Genomic DNA, 23,076 nt, shown 5'->3' on the forward strand with positions numbered 1-23,076 from the left:
AATGTTATTTCCAGAAATGCTTTTTGCAAGATGAAGCCATAACTAAAATGATGTCAACAAAATGACAGCCAGAGAAGATTTGAAGAAGTGCAGTTCCAAGGTGGTGAAGAGTACATGAATAATGGATGAACTGCGCTGTGATCTCATTGAGCTCAAAACAAAGCTCACTTAGTGAGGTTTAGAATTGGTGAAACGTCCAAAAATTGTTTTAGAGATAGACAATTTCGCTGCTAGCATGATGCTACAATTGACTTGTTACAGTTCTTTTGCATTAGAAGGTTAAAAACCATCTATGGATACATGGAGAGACAAATTGATTAATGGATATCAGGACAGACAGACCCTGAGAGCAAGAATGAAAGCCAAATCCTGCTTGTGCTTCAGTAAGGGAGATCTATTGTCACATACCTGTTTTCCCACATAAGTTGTTAAAGGTTCTTGAAAATGGGTAGCTCATAGCAAGCATTGGTGTCACCAGGATCAGGGAGGATGACTGAAAGAGAGAAAATTGCTTTTTGTGAAATGAAGTTTTTTGTAGCCCCATTTTAGGGAGAAAAAAAAAAGTTCCAACACACTGTTTCAGTAGTGTGAGCAAACAATCCACAGAAGGTAAAGCATGATGTTTGTGAGGTATCAAGTTCACACATTTACATGTTTATGGTGGTGATGGAGGAGATCGACTTTAAAAGAAACGACAGGACACAAACTGCTTGTCTCTAACTCTTGGCTGGGGGGGATGCCTTAGGCTCCACAGTCTGTCCTAACAGGCAGTATGGGATCTTGTTCTCTTACCTCTGTGCAGTATGGCCATTAAGGTAGCCACAAAATCTAAGATTTATGTGAATGGGAATTGTTATTGACAGCCAACAGCCTGAGATAATCCAAGGCAAATTTAATTTGACACGCTAGAGGGCATTGGAACACAATTCTCTGCAGCCCAGATACGAAGAAAGCAAGGAAGGAACTTTTTGCTGCTAAAATGAAGTTTCTTTTTTGGTTCTGAAGTGGTTTGAGGATTTAATGGAATTCCTCCAAGGATGTACTAAAAAAAGAGATGAAAAGCACTTCTTTTTCTATTTGGTCCTTCTTCATTATTTAGTTGTACTTTGGTGGGGGAAATTAGGCAGTGTTGTGTATTGTCACGTACATCATAAGGTGGTAGAGAAAGAAGGTAAACGAATAACATATAAAACGCTTAATCAAAGACTTTGATAATGCTTTATTTGCTCATTCTCAGACCTCAACAGGATGGAGGAATGGAATGACAGAAATCTTAGGAAGTTCAACAAAGGGAAGTTCAAAGTCCTCCTGTTCCTGGGGAGGAACAAACTCAATGCCAGGACATGCTCAGAGCTGTCTGATTAGGACAGAGTAAAGACAAAGCCAGACTTTTCTCCTTGGTGCCCAGTGGAAGGACAAGAGGCTTTGAGAACAAATAGAAATACAGGAAATCCCACTTAAGGTGAAACTGTTTCATGGTGAGGGTGCTCAAACTGCACATAGAGCTTGTGGTGTCTCCATCCTTGGAGCTACTCAAACCCAGCTGGACACAGCTCTGAGCTCTAGCTGACCATGCTCTGATAGGAGTGTTCTGCAAGATGATCCCTGAGGGTATTTTCCAATTCCAGCAATTCCTGCGGTAGCTGGAATGATTTGATCCAATGCTGCTCTTCTGAACTGACAGTTCAACCTTAATGGACTCCTTAATTCCTTTGAACCTGTGTTCTCATCTTCTTAATTATCCTTGCTTTTAAGTTGGCTTCCTAGTTCTTTAGTAATACCTGTACAGTCTCTTCTGAATAAACCCTGTTCAGATAACAATATAAAATCAAGCTTTATTGTCATATAAGGGTGATGCCAGCACCATTGGCAGCTCAGGAAGAGGGTGGGGTGGGTGTTGGAAGTAGATGATCTTGAAGGTCTCTTTCAGCCCACACACTTCTAAGTTTCTTATACATCCTGTCATTTTTTATTAAGGTGTTCTAATGCAGAAGTGTAAGTTGAAATGATAATTCCCGAAGAAGTCCCCCTTGCACTTCTCTCAGTTTGGGAATAAATACTAGTGTCAAAAAAATTTCTGTTTTCTAACTAAAAGTTTCAGTTACATTTTGTAGTTTCTTTCTTGTGGAATTTAAAGCAAATGTCCACTAACTGCTTTCTCATTTTTTACCAATTATAGTGAAAATAATGAACTTTAAAAAAGGGGATATAATCATATTTATGTTGTTAGTGTCCTCTCTGACTTGTTCAAAAAAATAATCCAGAATTTAAAGTGCAGTGGACAAAGACTACTCAGCAGTAACTGAAATACATTTTTAGGTCAAGATTCTAACCTTTGATTGCTGTGAACTCCATTTGGGTGATGAATTCCTCTTCAACAGGGCTTCTTGTATCTATTTGTTAAAAAAATTAGTCAATCAGTAAATACAGGAATTCTGTTCAAATTCCAAAAGTATTTTGATATAATGTAAGAAATAGTTGGAATCCTTACCTTCTTATCCCAGAGAGTCCCAAACACCAAAATGAATAATCCCTAGGAGACAGATAATTACATGCATTTTGATGACACCAATCTTTGATTGCAATATATAATAAGTATCTCCAACATTGTTCATGATACTATTTAAACTCTGAACTCCTTGATAGAGGGCATTTTTCTAACTGCATATCGCATAGTGGGGTGCTCATTTGGCAGTTCCCTAGGCCTGGTCTATTTAAATTCTGTGTTGATCTGGTCTACAAACTGACACAGATAGTTTGGTAGCACTAAATGTATTTGGAAGAGGGAATGTGTGTGTATGGAGGACATGTCCTACCTATGCTCTCCTGGCAAACTAGTAGGTTCCAAGAAAAAGGCCAGTGAGTTTGGTTTGAAGAAAACAGTTTTGATGCCATTCTTAACAATGGCAAATCTTAAAAATTCTCTTTAAAGAGAGAAAAGACATAACTATATTGTCCTTAAGATATCTCCTTGTATGGGGATCCTACTGGCCACCTAAATGTGTCACAAAAGTCATACTGACTGAAAACTCTCAATTGTGTATTTTTGTCAGTCCTTCTCTTTATCGTTAGTACTTCTCAGCTGAACTTAGTGACTTTCTTGTGGTTTATACTGGAACCCACAAAAGCATAACAGGATGCCTCCATCTGCGCTGTAAATGGAAATAAGGATGCTCAAGTTGCCCACCTGAACATAACAGGCTGTTTTCCTGGTCTTCAGCAGTGAAGTTGATCCCAAAACTACTGGCAAAGTAGGGAGTTATCTTTAGGTCAGCTTTATCTATACAGCACATCTGCTAAGGCAGCTGAGAATATTAAATACTGCTGAATTCCTGGAATGTCTTTCCCAAAGAGCCCTTTTGGAATCAGGATGTGTTAGGCAAATTTAAGCTCATCCCTGGTGTTCTTATGCCCTGCCAAGCACAGCACTGCAATAATGTCTCTATGTTAAATCATAATAAAGGAAACAAAAATGCATGCAACTCACCTGCAAAGCATTGAACAGACTGAAGAGGATGTGGAAAGCTGGATGACTGTTTTTGATGATGGTGGCAAGGCCAAAACCCCAGGTGAGGCCTAACAGTGGTGTCAGGATGGCCACGCTTTTGCCAATCTGAAGCAGAGATCTCCTCTCCTGCCCGCTTGACCTATCCCCAATAGTTGGCCTCAGTATTTTTATTATAACAACAGCGGCAATGAACAAGTTTGTGGCCACAATGATCAAGGCAGGTATGACAAAGGCCAGGAGAGCTTTGCTGTCCTTCCAGTTGAGCCAGCAGACATTCTTTCTGGTGTAACTGTTCTTTGGCAGTGTGACAGCGATGGTGGTGACTGCAATGACAAAGGGGCACATGTACCCCAGGCAGAATGCCACTGCCTTCTGCACAGTCTTGCTTGTGTTGTGTAAGATGAACACCAGTCTGTAGAAAAGGATGAGGCCCAGGCTCAGCATCCAGAAAAAGACACATAGGTAGAAAAAATGGATGAAGAAGGTGGCCATGATACAGATGTCTCTGCTCGTCTGCTGGTTTTGATCAGTGATGGAGGCAGTGACAATGAACCAAACATCAGCAATCAGCAGGGATGTAGCAATGTTGAGAATACAGACATGGCGCATGTAGGAGGTTGTGTTGTTGGTCACGTACTTCCAGACCAGGGATTCAATTATGATGCAGACCACCAAGCTCGCAATTGAAATGGCCAGGCCAATGTAAGAAATATAATTTTCAAATATTAGCTCAGAGGATCTATCAGGTGACATCAGGATGGAGAATGATGTCAAGTGATTGCAGGAGCAAATGACATAATCTCCTAACTCTGTGGGTGTGCAGCCATGATTATCCCAGTCCCCCCTGTGATTGTTGAGTGTGAAGTTCCAAAAGACACACTTGGGCATCTTTAGAGACAAGTCTTTCTTTGCAAAAGTCATATTAACATCAAACTTCTGGCTTCTGTTGCTGCTCAAAGTTGTTGTTATCAATAAACCATTTACATATTCAAATGTTTTCTGGGGCAAAATATGTCCAAGTTTTGAGTACATAACACTGACAATGGTTGAATTTAGGGTTAGAGTCTGGATTTCAGTTTCACTAATGAGCACATTGACTGTGAGGTTTTTTGTACTGCGGAAGTTCTTGTTATAATCTGTGTTATTTTCCTTGACAACTATTCCTTGGAGCTGAACGGTGTTTGCAGAGATAGAAGGAATGGTGTTATTAAGCGGTTGGAGGCGCAAGGAAAAATTTTCTACTGACTGTAGTAACAAAGAACTTTGTTTTTTCTTCTCTTTATTCAGGTCTTCCCAAGCTTCTGTTGTGGAATCGTCAACAATTAAGTCCACTGTGGATAAGAAATTCTGGAACAACAACAGAATAATGCAGTTACTGAAATCCCACACAATTAATTGTTGTTTCTGATGGTAATTTATGTGTGGTCCTAGCAATGCCTTTTGAAAAAGCCCAGCATTTTCTTATTTTGCTCAGTCTATGTCAAGTCTTCAGCTGTTAACCCTCTGCACACTCTGTTTCCAAGTTAAGGTTTCCAAAAGCAGAGCTGCATGACTATTTTTTAATCTATTATTTGGCATTTTAGCATTCTTTAGCATTTTGGGTATCTCCAGCCTTCTTTCCTTTCTTTCTCAGTGTTCGTGCTGCCTTTGATTTCTTGGTCTCTCATGCAGGGCTCTCTGTCTACAAACTATCAAACCTGTTTGCACTTTTTTGTTCAGAAGAGCAGTGCTTTTCCTCTGGACCTCATAATCAAGGTTCCCAATTATTTCTAAGGTTTCTTTTGTTATTCATTTGTTGTTAAATCCAATTTATTTTCCTTGCTTGATCATGGTTCCTGGAATTTACTCTCCCTGTTCCTATTTCAACCTTTTTTCTATTCCTGCTTCTACTCATGGAACCACAGAATCACAGAATGGTTTTGACATTTAAAGATCATTCAGTCCAACCTCCCTTCCAGGCAGCAGGGACATCCAGCTTCATCTTGGACTCTTCCAGGGCTTGGAGAATCCACAATTCTCTGGTAAATCTATTCCAGTGCCTTACTGCCCTCGCAGTAAACAGTTTATTCCTAATACATAATCAAAACCTGCCCTCTTTCAATTTAAACCATTGTTCTTTGTTCTGTCACTACAGGCCTTGATAAAAAGCCTTTTTATAAGTCCCCTTTAAGTATTGAAAAGCTGCAATAATTTCCTCCCTGAGCCTTCTCTTCTCAAGGCTGGACAACTCCAAATCTCTCAGCCTGTCCTCATAGGAGACCTGCTCCAGCCCTCTGATCTTTTCTGTGACCCTCCTTTGGACCTATTCCAGCATGTCCACATCCTTCTTGCCCTGGGGAACCCCAGAGGTGGATGGAGTACTCCAAGTGGGATCTCACCAGAGCAGAGGGACAGAATCACCTCCCTGTCAAGGAGTGCTGGTCATACTCCTTGTTAAGCAGCCCAGAACATGTTTGGGTTTCTGGGCTGCAAGAGCACATTGGTGGCTCATGTCCAATTTTTTATCCATCATCCCTTGTCCTTTCCTGTCTTAGAATGCTGGAGATGTCCATCTGTTCCTAAAATATTTCTAGTTGTTAAGCTTACAGCAGCTTCTCTTTCATGCATAGACTCCTTGTCCTCATCATTTTGAGTTTTCATAAACTTCTCTGTATCTTTGCTGTCACTTCATTTCATTCCCTTAACACTTTCCTAATTTTGATCCTAAGCAAGTGTGAAACTTCTTCAGGAAGAACATCATCCCCTCTGACAAAAGGGGCCAAAGGGCTTGGTAGGTGTAGATAGGACATAAAATAAAACCTTACCTGCATAGTGGGCTCCTCTGCCTCGACTGGGATAGAGGAGACCATATCCAGGATGGTAACAATTGCACCTAGGTTTGCTGAAGAATTGTTTATTGTGGTTAGCTCTTTTTTTGTCTGTTCCTGAAGCTGTGCAAGGTAGGAAGGTAGTTGAGCTTTTGCTTCGGGGCTGCTGACCAAGGACTGGAACAGAAGATAACAGCACATCACATATGAAATCCTCTAACCTGGCTTAGAGAAAGGTGACTCTGGATGGTTTGTGGGTGGGAAGAGCACTGTGGGATGATACCAAGGCTGAAAACCAAGTCCTGGCACGCATCTGTGAAGTGCAGTGGCCAAGGGTATGGGCACTATAAGAAGGGCCTGGGGATGAGGCTGGGCAGTGGCTCAGAGTTGTTCCTATGGCCTCACTGTTGGTGTGCTCTGTGACATGCTCTGGGCTTGTGCCTGAGCACAGCTCAGGGAATGCTCCAGGCCAGGAGCTGCTCCTTATGGATGCCATGGACAAGGTCACCTTGCCTGGGCACAGAGCATTCATGTGTATGGACATTTTCCATGCAGTGCCTCAGGCCCTCTGTGTCCTGGGCAGGGCCTTGGCTCTTTCGCTGGCTGCTGTAAATAAAGCCAAACATTCTTCACTCTTTCTTTTGAAAGAAACTTTTAAATGCTTCATATATTTTAGATTATGATAAGCAAAAATCATGCAACCAACATTTTTGCTCTTTCTCCCCACCCCAACCTCCACAAAGCCATGAGTGTTACCTCAGCACTATTCAGCAGGTCGTTTATCGGTCCAGACAGGCAATCATTCCTTAAAACCTTCCATGAGCTGTTGATGCACTGGTAAGTTATATTGCCTCGAGTAAAACCTTTTGGATCTTTGACATCACAGCATGGCTTTATTAATATGGCCCCTTCTGTTCCAATGCCCAAGCTGTCTGAGCAGGAAATTTTCTTACCTGTACAGAGAGGAGACAGATAGAAAATAAGCAGGGAGATGAATGAATTTCCCCCACAAGCTCGTGATCTGTTCAAAGATCTTTAAATTAGGATTTCAGCTTACTGTCTTCATTAATTATGGTCTTTCAGGGTGTATATGTCTCACATTCCTAATTTTTATGAATCAGGAAATTAAGAAAGAAATCTAATAAAGCTCCAATTTTATTCCAATTGAGTACTGAATCAAATCAACAAACCAACACCCAAAGACTTAGATTTATCTGTTAGACTGCAGGGTTAGACAGAGCTGGAGTGGATTATATAGACCACTAAGTGAGCAATAATTCATACAAAATTTATTCTGTTAAGGTACTCAGTACTGCTGTAGAACTAACAGGAAATTCATTAAGACCTTGACAGTGAGGCCTCAACACCTTTTTGATGAACCGTGGGTGTTGCTAATTGTCTTTGATTGGCTTAGTCATATCAGTAAGTATCTGCTGATTAAAGTGATTAAAGTAATTAAAGTGTCTGCATATTTATTGCCTAAGAGAGTGAAATCTGGCAGATACAGTGATTCAACTGTAGGTACCACTGCTGTGGAAAAAAGAAAATTTCTGCATCAGGGGGGATGTGCAACATTTCTTCCTTTCCAATTTAGAATAAAAGAGCTCAAATATCCAAACTCTTGTCAGAACTAAACATCAAAGCTGGATTTAGCAATGCTGAATTCTAATTACCAAATGTTCCCTGCAGAGCTGACTGGAAGCTGCCCTGGTCTCTGCAGCACCTCACAGAGGTTGCCCTTCTTGTGTTCAAAGTGGAAATGCCCTCCCACAGGCTGTCCTCCTGAGCCTGATGAGGCACCACAGTCTTTGATCCTTGCTGAATTGTTGGAGCAAGCTGGGAGCTGCATGACCACATTTCAACACAGGGGATGAAGCTCGGTGGTGCAGCCTGCAGCAGTGACTAAACTGTCACTGCTTTAGAACATACTGGGTCCATTCTCAAATACAGCAAAGACAACACATCTTGTCCTTTTTTTATTATTTTTTTTTAATTAGATCAAAACTGGTATTTTCCTCTGTGTGTAAAAATTTCCCATCGGAAAAGGAGACAAAAGTTCTTGGGTAACAAAAAGTGTTTCTGTTAGATGTCACTGGTGATGAATTCGTGGCACGTGATTTAACAAAGATATTGTAATGTCCTATATAACAAATATAAACAATAACTTTTTTCCTTACCAGGTATCAAGTGCAGTCTTATATGTTCACTGTCAACTCCCTGTCCAATGCGGTTGATAAATCTGCAATATGCCACAATCTCTTTCTCTTTGTCACATTCTTTTTCTGTGTAATTGTATATGTAGCAAAACAAATTGTCTTTTCTCTTTCTCTCTGTACGGATAGATGAAGACAGGTTAACACAGATTTGGGGTCAGACAACTAAAACCAGCAGAAAGCATTGGCAAAACTTCATTTTCTGTGTTTACTAGAAAAAAAACCCACAACTTTCCTTTGTGAAAAAGCTCCTTCTCTGTATGCTGATGTCTGTGTCTTACTCCCTTTGTAATAAACCTGACAGCTGCTGCATGATCAATACTTTCTCATTTACGGCTGTGTGAGCAAATTCTCCCCAAACCCTCTTAACTGTGCAGTAACCAAAAGTTGCTTTGAATATAATTTTTGAGAATAGTCTTCCTGCCTTTACCACAGGTGTTTCATTTAGGCTGGGATAGTATTTGGCTGCTCTTATATGGTTCTTTGGAACTCAGGATCTGTGCCACTCTCCCACAGCTTTTCAGAATGCCTGTGCCCGAGGGTGAGTCTCCAGCTGCAGTCTCTTCCAACCACATCCTTGCCTTTTTCTTAGCTACTGAAAGTCTCCTCAGTCTCCACCTGCTTTACTCCTCAGCCTGTTGTTTTTGCATTCCTGGGTGCTTACTGAGTTATTTTTGGTAGATAGTATTTGATTTTTCTTTTTTTCAAATTAACAGTTTTGTAACTCACTTGAACATATATATTTTTTTTACTATATAAAAAACAACTCACTTGAAAACTTATAGTATATAAAAAACAAGTCAGAGAAATTGCAGAATTGCCTTAAATTTTAAGTCTTAGAAGTGTAGGCTTTTGTATTGCTAAAGACGTGCCCCCTGTATCCTAGAAGAAAATGGAGTAGTTTTTTGAGTTGTATTCTTAATGGGTTACTCGACATTCTTCATTAATTAGTAAATTTTCTTAAGTAATGTTTTCTCAGTGTTCATTATAAAAAGTGTCAGAATGGAAGATAAAAGCAAATAAAAGGAGTTCAGCAATTTCCAATCTGAAGAAGGGTCAGGATGCTCACTTCTCCCTGCCTGGCAAGTCAAACCAAACATTGAGTTTGAGTTACCTATTATGTATTTATCACTATAGCAGTGACTTCAGTTCAGTATTAATCCCAGACATGTTCCCCAGGCATGCTCAACATCCTAAAAAAAAGTCCATGTCCCCTTTTTTGCACCCTCAGAAGTGCTCTTGTCATGGAAGAAGTAGGTATGACTTGTTTACACAGACCTAAGTAAAAAAAAACCAAAAACCCCAGAGACTGGGCTGTGACACAGAGTGAAACTGATGATTCTGCAAGTTTATTGTGTCTTACCAACTTGAAATTCATTTTGTTGAACCAAAAATGTAACCCTGTAGTCTCTCACGGTCTTTGCACTTATGCAGCACTCGAGGGCATGTGGCACTTGGCAGTGTATCGATGTTGCAATGGGGTCTATCAGGATGTTCTGCTTCAGGGGCAAGGAAACCACCTCAATGGTAATGTTGGCAGAACTGTCCAGGTTTTTCTGGGAGAAGGTGCAGATGTAGGTGCCTAAAAGAAGTGATACAAAACTATGTTTCAGTCAACAGAAGTGCTCCTCAGCTTTTGCATGGTCATGAATGCTGAACAAATACAGTGCTGTTGGCAACATCAAGCCTCGCTGTCCTCCAACACTTAAAATTTTAACTCAGAGGGCTTTTAAAAGAGGGCTTTTTATTTATTGTGCTGCACAGTGCTTTGCAGGGCTAGGCATGCTGTAAATGATCTGGTACAAAGGTTTCATTGCCTTTGTAGCCAATGAGACCATATTTACTCACCTCTCCAGTCCTGTGAGGCAGACTTCACTGTGAGCACAGACACGGCTGGTATTTTGCTGTTTTTGATGCACATATCACAGTCTACTGTTTTTGTGTCATTTTCAGACTGGATTTTCCAACTGATGCTGTCATAATTGCTCACATCACTTTTGCATGTTACATTGAACCCGTATCCCTCTGAAACTGTTGAGTTTGTGCTTGAAGACATTGTTATGTGGGCTGAGACAACACAGGACAAAAGTCACATTAGTGAGAGTTACTTTTAATCATTTTCTTACAAATTCTGTGTAAGAATTTGTATTAATGTATCTATGCATTAAAGAGCTGTTGTTCTGTCTCCAGTCCCTGCCCCTCACCTTTCCGCAGGTACGTGACTCTGATGCTTTGAGCACGCCTGGCTCCGTGCCCGGTCTCCATCTCACAGGTGTATGTGGTCACTGCACCTGACTTATCAGGGGGGCACAGTGACTCCTTGATGTTGAGCTGGTATTCAGTGCAGTTTCCACTCAAGATGGATACTCCTATGGAGAAATAGGCATTGTTTGAAGGGCTACGGATATCCAAAAATACCTCTGGAAAGCACAAGCAATTACTCCAGCCATGGAAACCCCTGTGGGTTTGTATGTAATCGACATCATGGCACTTTTCAGTTGTCATTGCTGAAGTTCATTCACATCTTTTACCTGGCAACACTCACAGAGTGGCAGCACTCAGCTCTTTGCTGAGATTCCTCCGGCCAAAACCGGTCAGAACGCAACCACACTGCTTGGAAATCTCAGGGTCAACCAACATGAAGAGTATTCTGGTTAAGCCCAATCCTATTTGTGATATTTAGGATGAGTAAAGGTAAGTAAACACTGCAGATTTTAATGTCTAATTTTGAAATAAAAATATGGAGGTACTTGACAGTCATTCAACTTAAAATCTGAATAGTGCTGGTTTAGCTGTGAGCACTAAAGCTGTCCCACACTGCAGCTGACAGCGCCGGTGACATGAGTGCAGAGCAGAATTCCTGGGGGAAAGCCTGGCCACAGGGAATCAGGGGTAAACCAGCCCATTGCAGTGGGCCAGGATCCCCTCTCCCTGCAAGCACTGCTGCACTCTGGTAACTGTCCTCTGAGAAAGTGACTGTGCATGAGCTTTGAAGATTTTATCTCAGCTTGCTGTCCTGCTTTCTGCAAACTCTCATTTGTGGCCGATAGTTAACAATAAACAGTTACTGCACACTCATAAAATATTAAGAGGGGCAATAGACCATTTAGGGTGATGATTCATAGACATTAGTGAGCATTTCGGTTCATGTTGCTTTGTAGCTCTTTGTAGCACATTTACTTGGTGCCTTGTTATCTCTTTATATTGGAGTGCCTTACGGGATGCCTCTGACTCAACTGGTTTGTGAAGTATCACAGCTCCAGGTGGAAAGGCAAACAGTGCTCATATTTATCTGTATTGAAGTGTTTCACAGTGCAGCACTTGTACCTCACGCCTGCCAAATCTCAGTATGTGGTACATGAAAGATCTTTGCACCCCAGGGGTGTTTCCAGATATAGCAGTACAGAGTGAGGCACTCATCCTTGCTCTCAAAATTAGAACATGCAGAAATAAACTTTCTGTGTTGCTGGTCCAGGCAGCTGTTTCCATCCATCCAGGTTTAAGGCATCAATATATGGAGATGCCTGAAACCCCACTGGCACCTGCACAACACATACAGAGTCTGTCCTTCCTCCTGCCACTTGCACCTTTGGAGCATACCCTGCATTCATCCTAGGATTTCCAGGCAGCTGCTTAGGAGGAAACCTTTGAGCAGTGAGCAAACATAGCTTGTGAAAGCCAACCTTTTGTTTATCTTACCTGTAATGTTGATTGCTCCATTTACTTTCCAGGAAACCTTAAGTGATGTCAAGTGTCTGTCAATACAACAGGACAGCCGAAGACCCTTTGCTTGCACTTCAGGACTGTTACATGTGACATCAATGTCCTCAAAGTTTGGAGTGACATGTAGTGGAAAGACAGATATTGTTTCTGTGGCGTTGTGTATCTCTGTGTGATACAGACTTCTCGTTAGGAACACGCAACTGTAGGAACCTGTAAAGCATAAACAACAGCTTTTGCTGAGTTGGCCTCTGTTTTGGAATTAGGAACAACTTCCTTCCACATCTGGTTTTCACATGTCCCTGCTCTGCAGTTTGCTGATCAATATGTACCCTGAGGTCACCTGCAGAATGCTTTCTGCAGACCCCTGGTGCCAAATGTATCTAGATTAGGATTCACTGTTGATGGGTACTTGAGATCAGTTCTTGGACCAAAATACTTCAAATCTGGCTGAGTAGGTGCTATTGGGTTGCTGGTGTACATTGCCCATAGTCCTTCTGGCAGCATGGTAAAAAGATTCCTACAGAGAATAGGTGACAGAGAGGTGCCCAGGGTGGACTCCACCAGAACTGGCCTCAAAGTGGAGGCTCTTAAGCTGCTCAGAAGGCACAGCCAAACAGAGCAGAGTATTTATCACAGAATCACAGAATATGCTGAATTGGAACAGACTGATCAGGATCATTGAGCCTAACTCTTGGCCCTGCACGGGACACTCCAAGAGTGACATCATGTGCCTGGGAGCATTGTTCAAACACTTCTTGAACTCTCAGGCTTGGTGCTGTTACCACTGCCTTTGGGAACCTGTTCCAGTGCTCAACCAGCCTCTGGGTGAAAAACTTTTCTCAGTTATCCAGAACATCCCCTGACTCAGCTTCATGCCACCTCCTTGACTCCTGTCCCTGCTCACCAGGGAGAACAGATCTGTACCTGCCCCTCTGCTTCCCCTCATGAGGAAGTGGAAGACCACAATGAGGTCTTCCCTCAGTCTCCTCAAGACTGAAGAGACCAAGTGGCCTCAGCTCCTTCTCATACAGCTTCTCCTTCATGCCCTTCACCATCCTTGTGGCCTCCTTTGGACTCTCTCCAATAGCTTGATGCCTTTTTTGTATTTTGGTGCCCAAAACTGCCACCAAGGACTTGAAGTGAGTCCCCCCAAACCCAGAGCAGAGCAGGACAATCCCTGCCTTGCCTGGCTGGCAGTGCTGTGCCTGATGTCCCCTCAGGACACGGCTGTCTCTCCTGGCTGCCAGGGCACCGCTGACTCACATTCAACTTGCCACCAACCAGGACCCCCAGGTCCCTTTCTCTTTAGCAGCCCCTCTCTCAGGCAGGAGTCCCCTGGATGCAGCCAGGCTTGGTTTTGAGATTGGCAATTGGAGCTCCATGTTTCCCCCATATTTTAAGTATGTGGCTTTCCCTTCCCCAGTGGGATAGCCAAATGAACAGACCACTTACGTAGGAGTGGAAACACCAAGACTCAGTGCATCCTCAGTCCAAAGAATTTTAGATCCACTATTTCTACCTCGCATTTGTGTGCCCAAATACCTGGTCACAGGCTACCCTTTTTGATGTTGAATGTAGAATTCACGGTCCAAAGACAAGAACTGAGCGGAAACTTGAGCCCGTGCTCTGATAATACGTAATAATTCCCCCGATAGATCCTCCCAGAAAAATGCTGCCAGTTTACCTGTTTCTGGTTTTCAAAAATCCCTAAACATGCCAAACTGTAATTCTGAGCTCTGATTTAGTTAGGTCATGTGTGTGCAGGGGGAAGGGCACTAAGGACAAATTCAACCACAGTCCCCAGTCACCACACCAAAAGGGTGGGAAGGCCTCACAGCCATGCAGACACCACCATCCCCCCTGGTATGAAAATGAAGCCTGGCACTTAGAACACCCAGTCACATACAATCCCTTCAGTCAGTTCACATCTTACTGTCAATGCCAGTCAATACATAGATCATTATGAAAATAACAGGAAAATTATGAGGGGCAGTGTAATTTTCACATTTCCTCTAGAAAATGCAGCCATTGCATTAATCTTTGCTTTTTATAGAACTAGCCACAATAAAGATTTACATCTACTGTTTTAACAATGGAAAATCATACCAGAATCCTTTGTGGTAACATTGGTAATTTTAAGAATTGATCTTCTGGATGCTAAAACCGTCTCTATTGAGTACTGGGAGCCAGCTGAGATGGTCTGGCCAAAATGATACCAGGTCACGTTGGCAAATGTTGAATTTATCTCACAGGTCAGTCTTACTGTGTCCCCTTCAAAAATGTTCGAGGGTTTCACGGTGAAATTTGTCTGATCTGGGAAGACAGAGATCAACATTCTGCATTACTCACTTCAGCTCACATCTTTATGGTGTCTTTCATCTTACAGGGGGTCCCAGGTGCTTCACATCAGCTGCAGGGTACCACCTCTGATACAGGCCATGGGATTTGCTCTCAACATATTCTTTTAGTATCTTTCTCAGCTAAAAATTCCAGAAGGTTTTATGCAGAGTTAGAAATATTTTTATCACCACTACTACATTCTAATTAGATAAGCTGGGAGGAGAAGCAACCATGTTGAAGTAATCCTCTGAGACAGACAGTCCAGCACTCGGTGCACTGAGAGCAGAACACCTCGAGGGCATTTGATCAGCAGCTGAATTGTAACACACTGTCCAGCAGCAGCATGGAAAATGTGCCAAGGAAGCCAAGGGGAATGTGTTGTCATGTAAACTGCAGGAGTTTTATGTTTTGCTTTAAAGAGTAGGAAGTGCTGGCAGCCTGACATTCTTAGAGCTGTCTCAGTTCTGGAGGTGAATTAAGGGTGTTCAATCTCTCCCCTGGACTGAACCACATCAGGGATCATTTAGAATCATTTAGGCTGGAAAAGACCCCTGAAATAATCAAGTCCAACCAATAACTGATCAGTGGAGTAGCTGGAAGTCTTTGGTTTTTCAGGGGAGGTACTGCATGCATGGTCCTCTCATGAAGGCCCTAAGCTTTGATGACACAGGATAAAATGAAACAGCTAAAAAATACCTGTTTCTTGAAAGTCACCAACAGTATAGGGCAGCTACATGATTCAGGCAAAAAAATACTAAAGTAAAGGTTGAAGGAAAGTACTGAGAGCTTTAAACTTACTAGTGATTACTCTTGTGAAGGTAAGTGGGTTTAGCTGGTACGATGAGTCCAGAAACTGCGGCACAGCTCTGTTGGAATGTCCAACCTGAGCGAAGCTTGCTGCTCCTGTTCTTACTTCAAAGTTCACAAAAACACTTCCAGGGCTAAACAGATACAAGAATGAGATGAGTAGCAGAATTAAATATCCTTGTATATTAGTGGTTTTCTGTGTTGTGGTGACCCATCTTGTATGGATGGGAAGACCTCACAGGACTCCCCTGTGGAGACTCCTCTTGGGACTCAAGACTTGCTCTGTTATACTAGAAAATTGTGCTACAGCTCTTTCCTAAAAAGAAACATCTCTATGTGTCACCTTTCTTGTCTGATGTTTATTTATAGTAAACTTGACTTAGAAACCTAAAATGCAGCTGCATTTAAATATGTGTGGCCAGCAGCAACGTCTCTTTTATCCAAGCCTGTATCCAGAGTCAATGTACTATGTACTATTCACCTTCCTTATGGCCTAGGCAGTGATGATAGGTTTATTTGCATTCTTTTACCCTCTGGGTGGGGCTCAGTCTTTTCCATAAAAGGCTTTGCTCCAGATGGGGAATGATTGTGTTTCTTGGACTTTTGCACAGTGATGAATTCTACCCACAATCCCATTTCCATGTTCATACTTGGGCTTTGCTTTGCAGCAATTATTCTGTTATTCAGTGTGTGCATGCTGGGAGTGGGTTCTAGGCAGAGTGAATATAACCTTTGCTGACTTGTGTCTCCTTGAGGAAGATTTGTGTCTTACAGGAAAATATTAAATTATTTACTTACCTAAAATCTGTTACTGTTGCTGATACAAAGCCTGGTAAACATCTGTAGCTGGCATTAAACTGTAAACAAAGACAGGTGAGATGGTGTAAGTCCTCTATGTATTACTGCAGTGTGCTTAAAATAGGAAACTCTCCATTCCTGATGTGAGTAAGGACATGTAGCATATCTCATACAACAATTAGTCATGGAACTAATTTCTGTTCATGGTTTTATTCCATGTGTACCCACATGGATTTAGCTAGGACCAATAATAGGATTTTTTTTTCATGCTTTATATACAAAAGGTCCCTAAATACTTCCCAGTGTATTAAAATAAATGAGAATGTTTTCATTGTCATCAATGGAATCAGCTTTGCCCCATTTTGCAGCTCCCATTGCTTCACACTTCCCAGCTTCCCACAGAGACCACCCAGGCACTTGGGGTGAACACCACATTACTTAGGGGGCTCTCAGCCTTCAGAGATAAAAAAAAAAAAGTAAAGTAATTACTGCTTCTTCAAGGTCCGCTTTGTACTTTTGGTATAACAGAGAGGAAGGATGCTTGAGATCGTCCTGGAAGTCTGAGTCAAGTCTGACTGACATACTCATTACAATGGGGTCTCCCATACCACATGACTCTGTAAGGAAAGACACAAAAATAAATGCAAAATAATAAAAAACAATGCTTATGAGGTGAAAATCTGTTGCAAATTTGATGAGATGAAACTTTCTTTGCTCAGCAAAAGCTGAAAGCCCCAAAATGGCTTGGGAGTGACTCCAGGAGTTGGGGTTCCAAATGCAACTAAATATCTGCAAGTGTTTGGGTCAAAGTGGGCCCATATCACAAGGAGAAGAGCTTTAGACCATCTCTGCAGACTTTCCACTTTCACAGGCTGTGTGGCTGCCTGCTCAGTCCTGATGTGCTTTTTCATCACACCTTTTATCACTATTCTGACCTCTAAGCAGTGTGTGAGCTGCACAGCAATGAAGTTCTGCCCTGTCTCTCCTCACCTTCAGTCTGGGGCTCACAGTAGGGTCCATAGAAAGGCAATTTCTGCATGTAGGCACAGGGCAGGGCTGGTTCCAGACTCAGAGAAGGGCAGGGCATCACATCACTGCACACCGTGCTCGGCCAGGCGTATCCAGCTTCACAGGAACAGCAGCTGCTATTCTCACCACTGGGCCGGCAGACTGGAGTCAGACAGACAGAGAAATACCATGAGAATGGCAAAGGGGGCACAGCTATTGCAAGATAAATATTTACCTTTCTGTGTCTTCATGACAAGGATCTAAAAAATTTGCCCTTCTTGTGAGTTCGCTTGAATGATGCCAAAATGATGATCTGACACCTTGCAAATTTTACTGTACTAATTGTAAATGACTAACAAGAAATGGGAATCAGACTGGCACAGGGAAAGGTCTGATAAATTACTTTTAAGTAATTGAATGGAGATGTGAAGTCTGATCCTAAAAATTTACCTGGCATACTGGCCAGGGTGCCATAATAATTTTCAGACTGGATATTTTTATGTCACTTGAGCTGAAAGCAAGTGTATAGGCTTATAAAGACTGTAAGAGCAAGATCATTCAGAGTCCCAGTGGCTAATGAGGTGTTGGGTTGTTCTGGTTGTTCTGTCCCCTGGCAGATGTTGTGTGAGAGAAGGTAGCATTATCACTAAGTGCTTTAAAGCACTAAAAAACCAGAAACCAACCAAAAAAAAAAAAACAAAAAAAAAAACCAACCAACCAAAAAAGCAAACCACAAACCTCCCCCAATCAACCCAAAAACAAAACCACCAAAAATAATAAACCAAACCAAACCAAATCAACAAATAAATAAAAAAACCAAAAATCACCATCCCAAGTGACTCTCCAAAAAGAATAAAAAGGCAAAACAGAGCACATCACTGTAACTTTTTCTGCTCTTAATGTGCCATTGGCAAAGTAAGATATTAACAAATTGATTTTCACACATTGCATGTGATCCTGAAGGCCTTTATAAGATTCATTTGCATGTTGTTTTGGGAACTGCTGAACACTTCCTTTCACTACTTTATGCCTCAGTGATAAGAAGGTATCAAATCTCCCCTGATGTTTTAAATGTTTGGTGCATTTGTATATGCTTTGCTGTGTTACTCAGATGTGATGTCGCACAACCACAACTCATGTAATAAAACCTGTTTGATATCTTGCCCTGTAAGAATAGGTTAAGTGAGCTCTATCTCATGCAGCTTGTTTCTGTCAGGGTCAGAGCCTCCTACAGCCATCTACGTTCCAGATACAGGAGGAGGGAAGTAAACAGTCTGATAACTCCTGTCACAGCTTCCTGAGACTTGAAAGTAACTCAGACTGCTTGTTAGCCAAACTGAAACAAAATTCTTTAGCTCAGACTTCCTCTGGCTTTGTCCCTTCCTTAGGAAAAGCATTCAGAGTTATTCCTAAGGCCAACATTATAAAAAGAGGACTGGTGAGAGACAGATAAATATGCTGTTATGTGCTACAGCTTCAGCCTTGCGAGGCCTTTCAGCAGAAGCAGAGATGGTTCAGTTTTGCTGATTCTGAAGCATGATGGGTGGCAAAAGTGGGAGACATCAAAACCCCACATTATCCAGAATAAACAAATCAATAACCAACCCACCTGTTGTACTGCTGATGTTTGAAACTGTTGTTTGTACATTTGAAATATTATTTGGAGGATAAATGTTTTCGACATAGTCTTTGAGTGGCTCCAGAAAAGATGAATCCTGCAGACGTACTTCAATGTCAACAATATACTCCGGAGCGGGGAGGTCAAGAATATGCACTGAAAGAGAAATAGAATGAGACTGCAAAGCTGTGTTTAAGGGTAAATCACAAATTGATGGCCTCTAGCTTAGCATTTGGGGTCTTTGTTGCTATTTAATGGTAGCTTAGTGAGGCATTCTGCTTAGGGAATCTTCTTGCTTCCCACTTGGCAGATATTCTGCTTCTGTTCTATCTGCTCCTTGTCTGACAAAAGAACATTTTTTTGGTGTCAGAGCATAGGAGGCTGATACAAATAACATAATGTATTCATAGAAGAGCTGTCTCATCCCTTCTCTCCTTAGAGTCAGTAAATTGATGAGTTGCCAACCACAGACTGAGCCATATAGGATTATCTTGTCTTTGTCTCATCTCGTGGAGTTTTCTCACTTTATCCTTCTGATTTTGCTCCCCATCACACTGAGGGAGAGTGAGCGAGTGGCACTGTGGTGCTTGGCTGGGGTTAAACCACAACCACACCTCGTCCTTGATGTTCCCAGCTCAGTACATCAAGAAATGCTGTCCCTAACAGTGGTTTCACCCTGGGCCTACCAGAAACCTGTCTGTTACCATACATTGTGTACGTACTGTTTCGCTTCTGCCTTTGCATCTCTGGGTAGAAGCTTTCTTGCCCTAGTGTGCTGTCAATCTGTGGGAAAAAAAAAAAAAAAAGGTGAAGCTCTGTGACAATAACAAAGTGAAACTTCAGCTGCTGTTGTTGGCAAAAGAAATTAGTGAAGAAAATACTAACATAGATAATTTTTTTTTCTCACTAATCTTGGCCTGACCTCTCCAATCTCCCACCCCATCTTCCACTTTAAACAGAAAATTTCTATCTTCCAAGCAGGAAGCCCAGGACTGCTTGGATAACCTGGCACTCAGCCTTTGGATCCAGAAACTGGACTTTGATCACCTTTTGCTTTCCTCTTTGCTCTGAGCTCCCACCTTTGCAGCAGCAGAGCCAGCCTGAGCAGGAGAAGAAAGGGGATTGAAAAGCCTTGGCTCCAGCTCACTTGCCAGATCAGCTATTTTGGGGCCATCAGCAACACACAACTGACCATGGCAGGGGTAGCACCATTTCACTATGGCTGGGTTTACACAAGCTGCAGCCAAGTGTGATTCAGACCATCTTATCTTTTTATAAATTGTGCCCTAAAAATACATTGGCACCACCGTTAGCAAGAAAGACCAGGACACAGGCAGGAAATTTGCATCTTTGCCAGTTTTTTGGTTCCTATTGAAACCTTTATTTACAGAAAGGGTGAATAGCTTGGCAACTCTTGAGTTGTCTCTTTACATAAAGGAACCATCTGGTGTGTGATTAGAGCTGGGTTCTGTATCACAGCTGTGCTGGGGTGGGGATCCCAAGGAGTGCTGGCACTTTATGCACTGCTGGGATGGTACCTTTGTGTCAGAGGCTGGCTGCAGGAGTTACAGAAAGTGGCCTGTGACCTCCAGGTTTGGACTCAGTTGTTTCCTTTTTCAGTTATTCTCCCAGACAACCAAAGGGTATTGCTAGGTTGCTAAATACTTCACATATTTCACACCATTAAGTAATGAGTCATCTGCAGGTTGTTCCATAACAGGCTGTCCTTAAAAAAAAAGAGGTGTTGCTTTTTTCATGAAAACTCCTAAGTGCTGAGATGAAGACAGCTTGAAAACACAGATCAAATTAGATATTGGCCACTGTTAGACATCTGCTGAAGTGCAGATGGGGCTGCTGCAACCAGACATATCTTGGTGTGCCAAAGCAGGGGGTAGTCGTAGAAAGGGCTTAAGGAGTTCCCACCTTTCTCATCACATTTCCTTTCCTTTTTTTTCAGCTTTCTCAAAGAAGGAGGTTCTCCATTTGCTCACAATGGAGAAAATAAAAGAAATATTGTCTGGTCTAATACTAACTGTGATGACCAAGAGTTGGTAGATTTGCCAGATTATATTTACTTCCATTTGGTTAGAACCTTGGTTTCTCTGTTGCTCTTTTGTCTTTTTTGTTAGGGAAAAATGTGCAGAAACTGTCTGGTAACAAACACATGTACAGGACGAAGTACAAAATGGCTTTCCATAATTCACACTGTTGCTAAAACAGAAAGGATGTGTGAAGATTATTAAAAAAGCGGGGAACTAAAGTAAAATCTCAGTTAGCGGGCAGCATCTAAACACAAATCACTCAGGAGCAGAGTTTTGGTCATGTGCACTTGTCCTGCTGTTGAGACAGTCCTGTCATACCTGCAAACATGTCACTTCCAGATATATTTGGTTCCTCTCTCCTAGAATGGGTGAATTCCATCCATGAGCCCACATACATGTTATGCAGACTTAGCTCTAGGGACAGCAACTGAAATCCCTTGCAGACCAACACAGTGAGAAACAAGATGTGTTTTGTTCAGTGCCTTCCTGACAGACTTTAAACTGAGAAATGTGAAGAGCCCAGTTTTGGATTTCTCCATCTCTTTTACACACTCTGGGTTCAGATTCCCCCCTGGTCTTATTCTGACTGCTTCCAAAGTTTTGTGGGTGTAAAGGAGAACATCAGGGTGATACTAGAAGAGACCCAATGAAAACCAGTGGGGGTGAGGAAGGATACTCACTACATAGGAGAATGGATAGAAGTTTGAGCTCTGTGATATCTGGCAGCAGGCTGAGACCAGCAGGAACAGGCAGTGGAGACCTGTAGTGGTTGAGGACAGCATTTTGCCTGGTGACTTTGCTGTGCAGCCTGAAGTCAGCTGTACCTATTCAAAATAGGAGAAAGAAATTGTTTGAAGAAAGCAGAGTTCTGAGCAGATTCCTATCAGGGACAAAGGAGGTGCTGAAAATCTGCCATGAGAAAAGTTGACTTGGAACTTCAAATATTCCTCTTGGTAGTACTTGGGAAATGCACAGCCAGGAGATGAGGGAGCAATTAGGAATGTTGCTGCAAGTGAGGGCCTGTCCTGTTGCAGCAGGGAGAGCTCTGCTACCAGCTGTATCCCACTCTGGAGAGGGTTGTAGCATCACCATGGGCTCAGGTACAGATGTCTGTGTGCTTGTTACCCCTTGGCTAGCAATGGACACAATGAAGAGTGGCATCTCCTGGAAACAATCTGTGTTATCTTGAGGTTTTAGCAAACTTCTCCATTAATTGCACTGAAGATAACAAATAAGCAAACTAGAATCTAAGGGCCATGTCACAGAAGAATATAATGTGGTGTCTGAAATCACATACACACATACACACAACCCAATAACATTTTCTACCTCGTTAATACCTGAGCTAATTTAGTCACACAGCAGACTGGATGGTGAAACATAAGGGAGAGGTAAAACATTCATGGACCCTTATAACAAGTGCTGACACATTTATGCAACCAAGGGGAATAGAGAAAGGGAGGTGAAGAATACATAAAAGAGAAATATTTTTGTGTGAATATGCCCTTTCTTGTTATTCCTAACAAAGCACTTTCTTAGTTCCAGAATTAACAACTAACAGAGAGCTACAGAAAAAGGCAGAACCCAAGAGGATTGTGAAAATCATTTTAAGTGCTGAGGAAAGACTCTAAGCATAGTACTCAACAGTGCCTGAGTGGATAACATCAGCCTGATAAAAATAATGAGCTTTTGTAAAATTACAATCTTTTTCATTGAAAAGGCTGTTTATCCAAACTCAAGTTTTGCAAGGCAGTGGGTCACTAGGGGAAAACAGAAAAATCAGCACCTCCTGAGATCAGTGTCTGCCTATTGCAACCAACATTTCAGAGCTGGTGCTCCCAGGCAGACTGGGGCTTTGCTGGCACTTTCCTGCTCCGCCAAGTCCATGACAGAAAACAACAATATGAACATGATCTGTGGTCTTACCTCATGAATTGGAAGAGGATAGCAAGGAGTTTATAGCCAAGCATGCACTTGATATCACCAAGGTGGGTGCCCAGCAGGGATTTGTGACTTTTCTCACCAAATGTGGTTCTTAGAGAGATTCATCTTGACTTGACCTGGATACTGACCTGGTTAAAAGATAGGGGGCAAAAGTAGGAATAAATTATTGTCTTTTCCAATACAGAGATGTCATCACCAGAGCTCTGCAGGAATGAGGTGTAAGCCTGTACCTTACTCTCTGTTCTCAAGTGATGTGGAAAAGGCAGTG

At 42.1% G+C, this 23,076-nt stretch overlaps 1 protein-coding gene across 6 annotated transcripts in view; it reads right to left on the reverse strand.

Annotated features, from left to right (window-relative positions):
- The window catches only part of ADGRF5 (adhesion G protein-coupled receptor F5), a 41,008-nt gene that overhangs the window by 1,381 nt on the left and 16,551 nt on the right, over nt 1-23,076 (reverse strand). For 5 of the 6 annotated variants that reach the window (XM_030269947.4, XM_030269948.4, XM_030269949.4 and 2 more), the window contains 20 exons: nt 22,791-22,936; nt 21,545-21,688; nt 19,545-19,605; nt 18,814-18,978; nt 17,187-17,366; nt 16,686-16,813; nt 16,197-16,255; nt 15,390-15,532; nt 14,358-14,564; nt 12,228-12,461; nt 10,733-10,897; nt 10,377-10,595; nt 9,892-10,110; nt 8,493-8,645; nt 7,072-7,268; nt 6,313-6,492; nt 3,488-4,855; nt 2,492-2,533; nt 2,334-2,393; nt 409-493 (listed from right to left, as the gene is read on the reverse strand). In XM_030269947.4, the coding sequence (XP_030125807.4) occupies nt 409-493; nt 2,334-2,393; nt 2,492-2,533; nt 3,488-4,855; nt 6,313-6,492; nt 7,072-7,268; nt 8,493-8,645; nt 9,892-10,110; nt 10,377-10,595; nt 10,733-10,897; nt 12,228-12,461; nt 14,358-14,564; nt 15,390-15,532; nt 16,197-16,255; nt 16,686-16,813; nt 17,187-17,366; nt 18,814-18,978; nt 19,545-19,605; nt 21,545-21,646 (3,967 nt within the window). In that variant the 5' untranslated portion in view covers nt 21,647-21,688; nt 22,791-22,936. Of the gene's footprint in view, nt 1-408; nt 494-1,199; nt 1,807-2,333; nt 2,394-2,491; nt 2,534-3,487; nt 4,856-6,312; nt 6,493-7,071; nt 7,269-8,492; nt 8,646-9,891; nt 10,111-10,376; nt 10,596-10,732; nt 10,898-12,227; nt 12,462-14,357; nt 14,565-15,389; nt 15,533-16,196; nt 16,256-16,685; nt 16,814-17,186; nt 17,367-18,813; nt 18,979-19,544; nt 19,606-21,544; nt 21,689-22,790; nt 22,937-23,076 lie in introns of those variants that run through there. The other variant, XM_030269952.4, reaches the window with a different exon arrangement.

This window comes from Taeniopygia guttata, chromosome 3 (assembly GCF_048771995.1).
Source record: "Taeniopygia guttata chromosome 3, bTaeGut7.mat, whole genome shotgun sequence".
NCBI classification, from domain to species: domain Eukaryota; kingdom Metazoa; phylum Chordata; class Aves; order Passeriformes; family Estrildidae; genus Taeniopygia; species Taeniopygia guttata.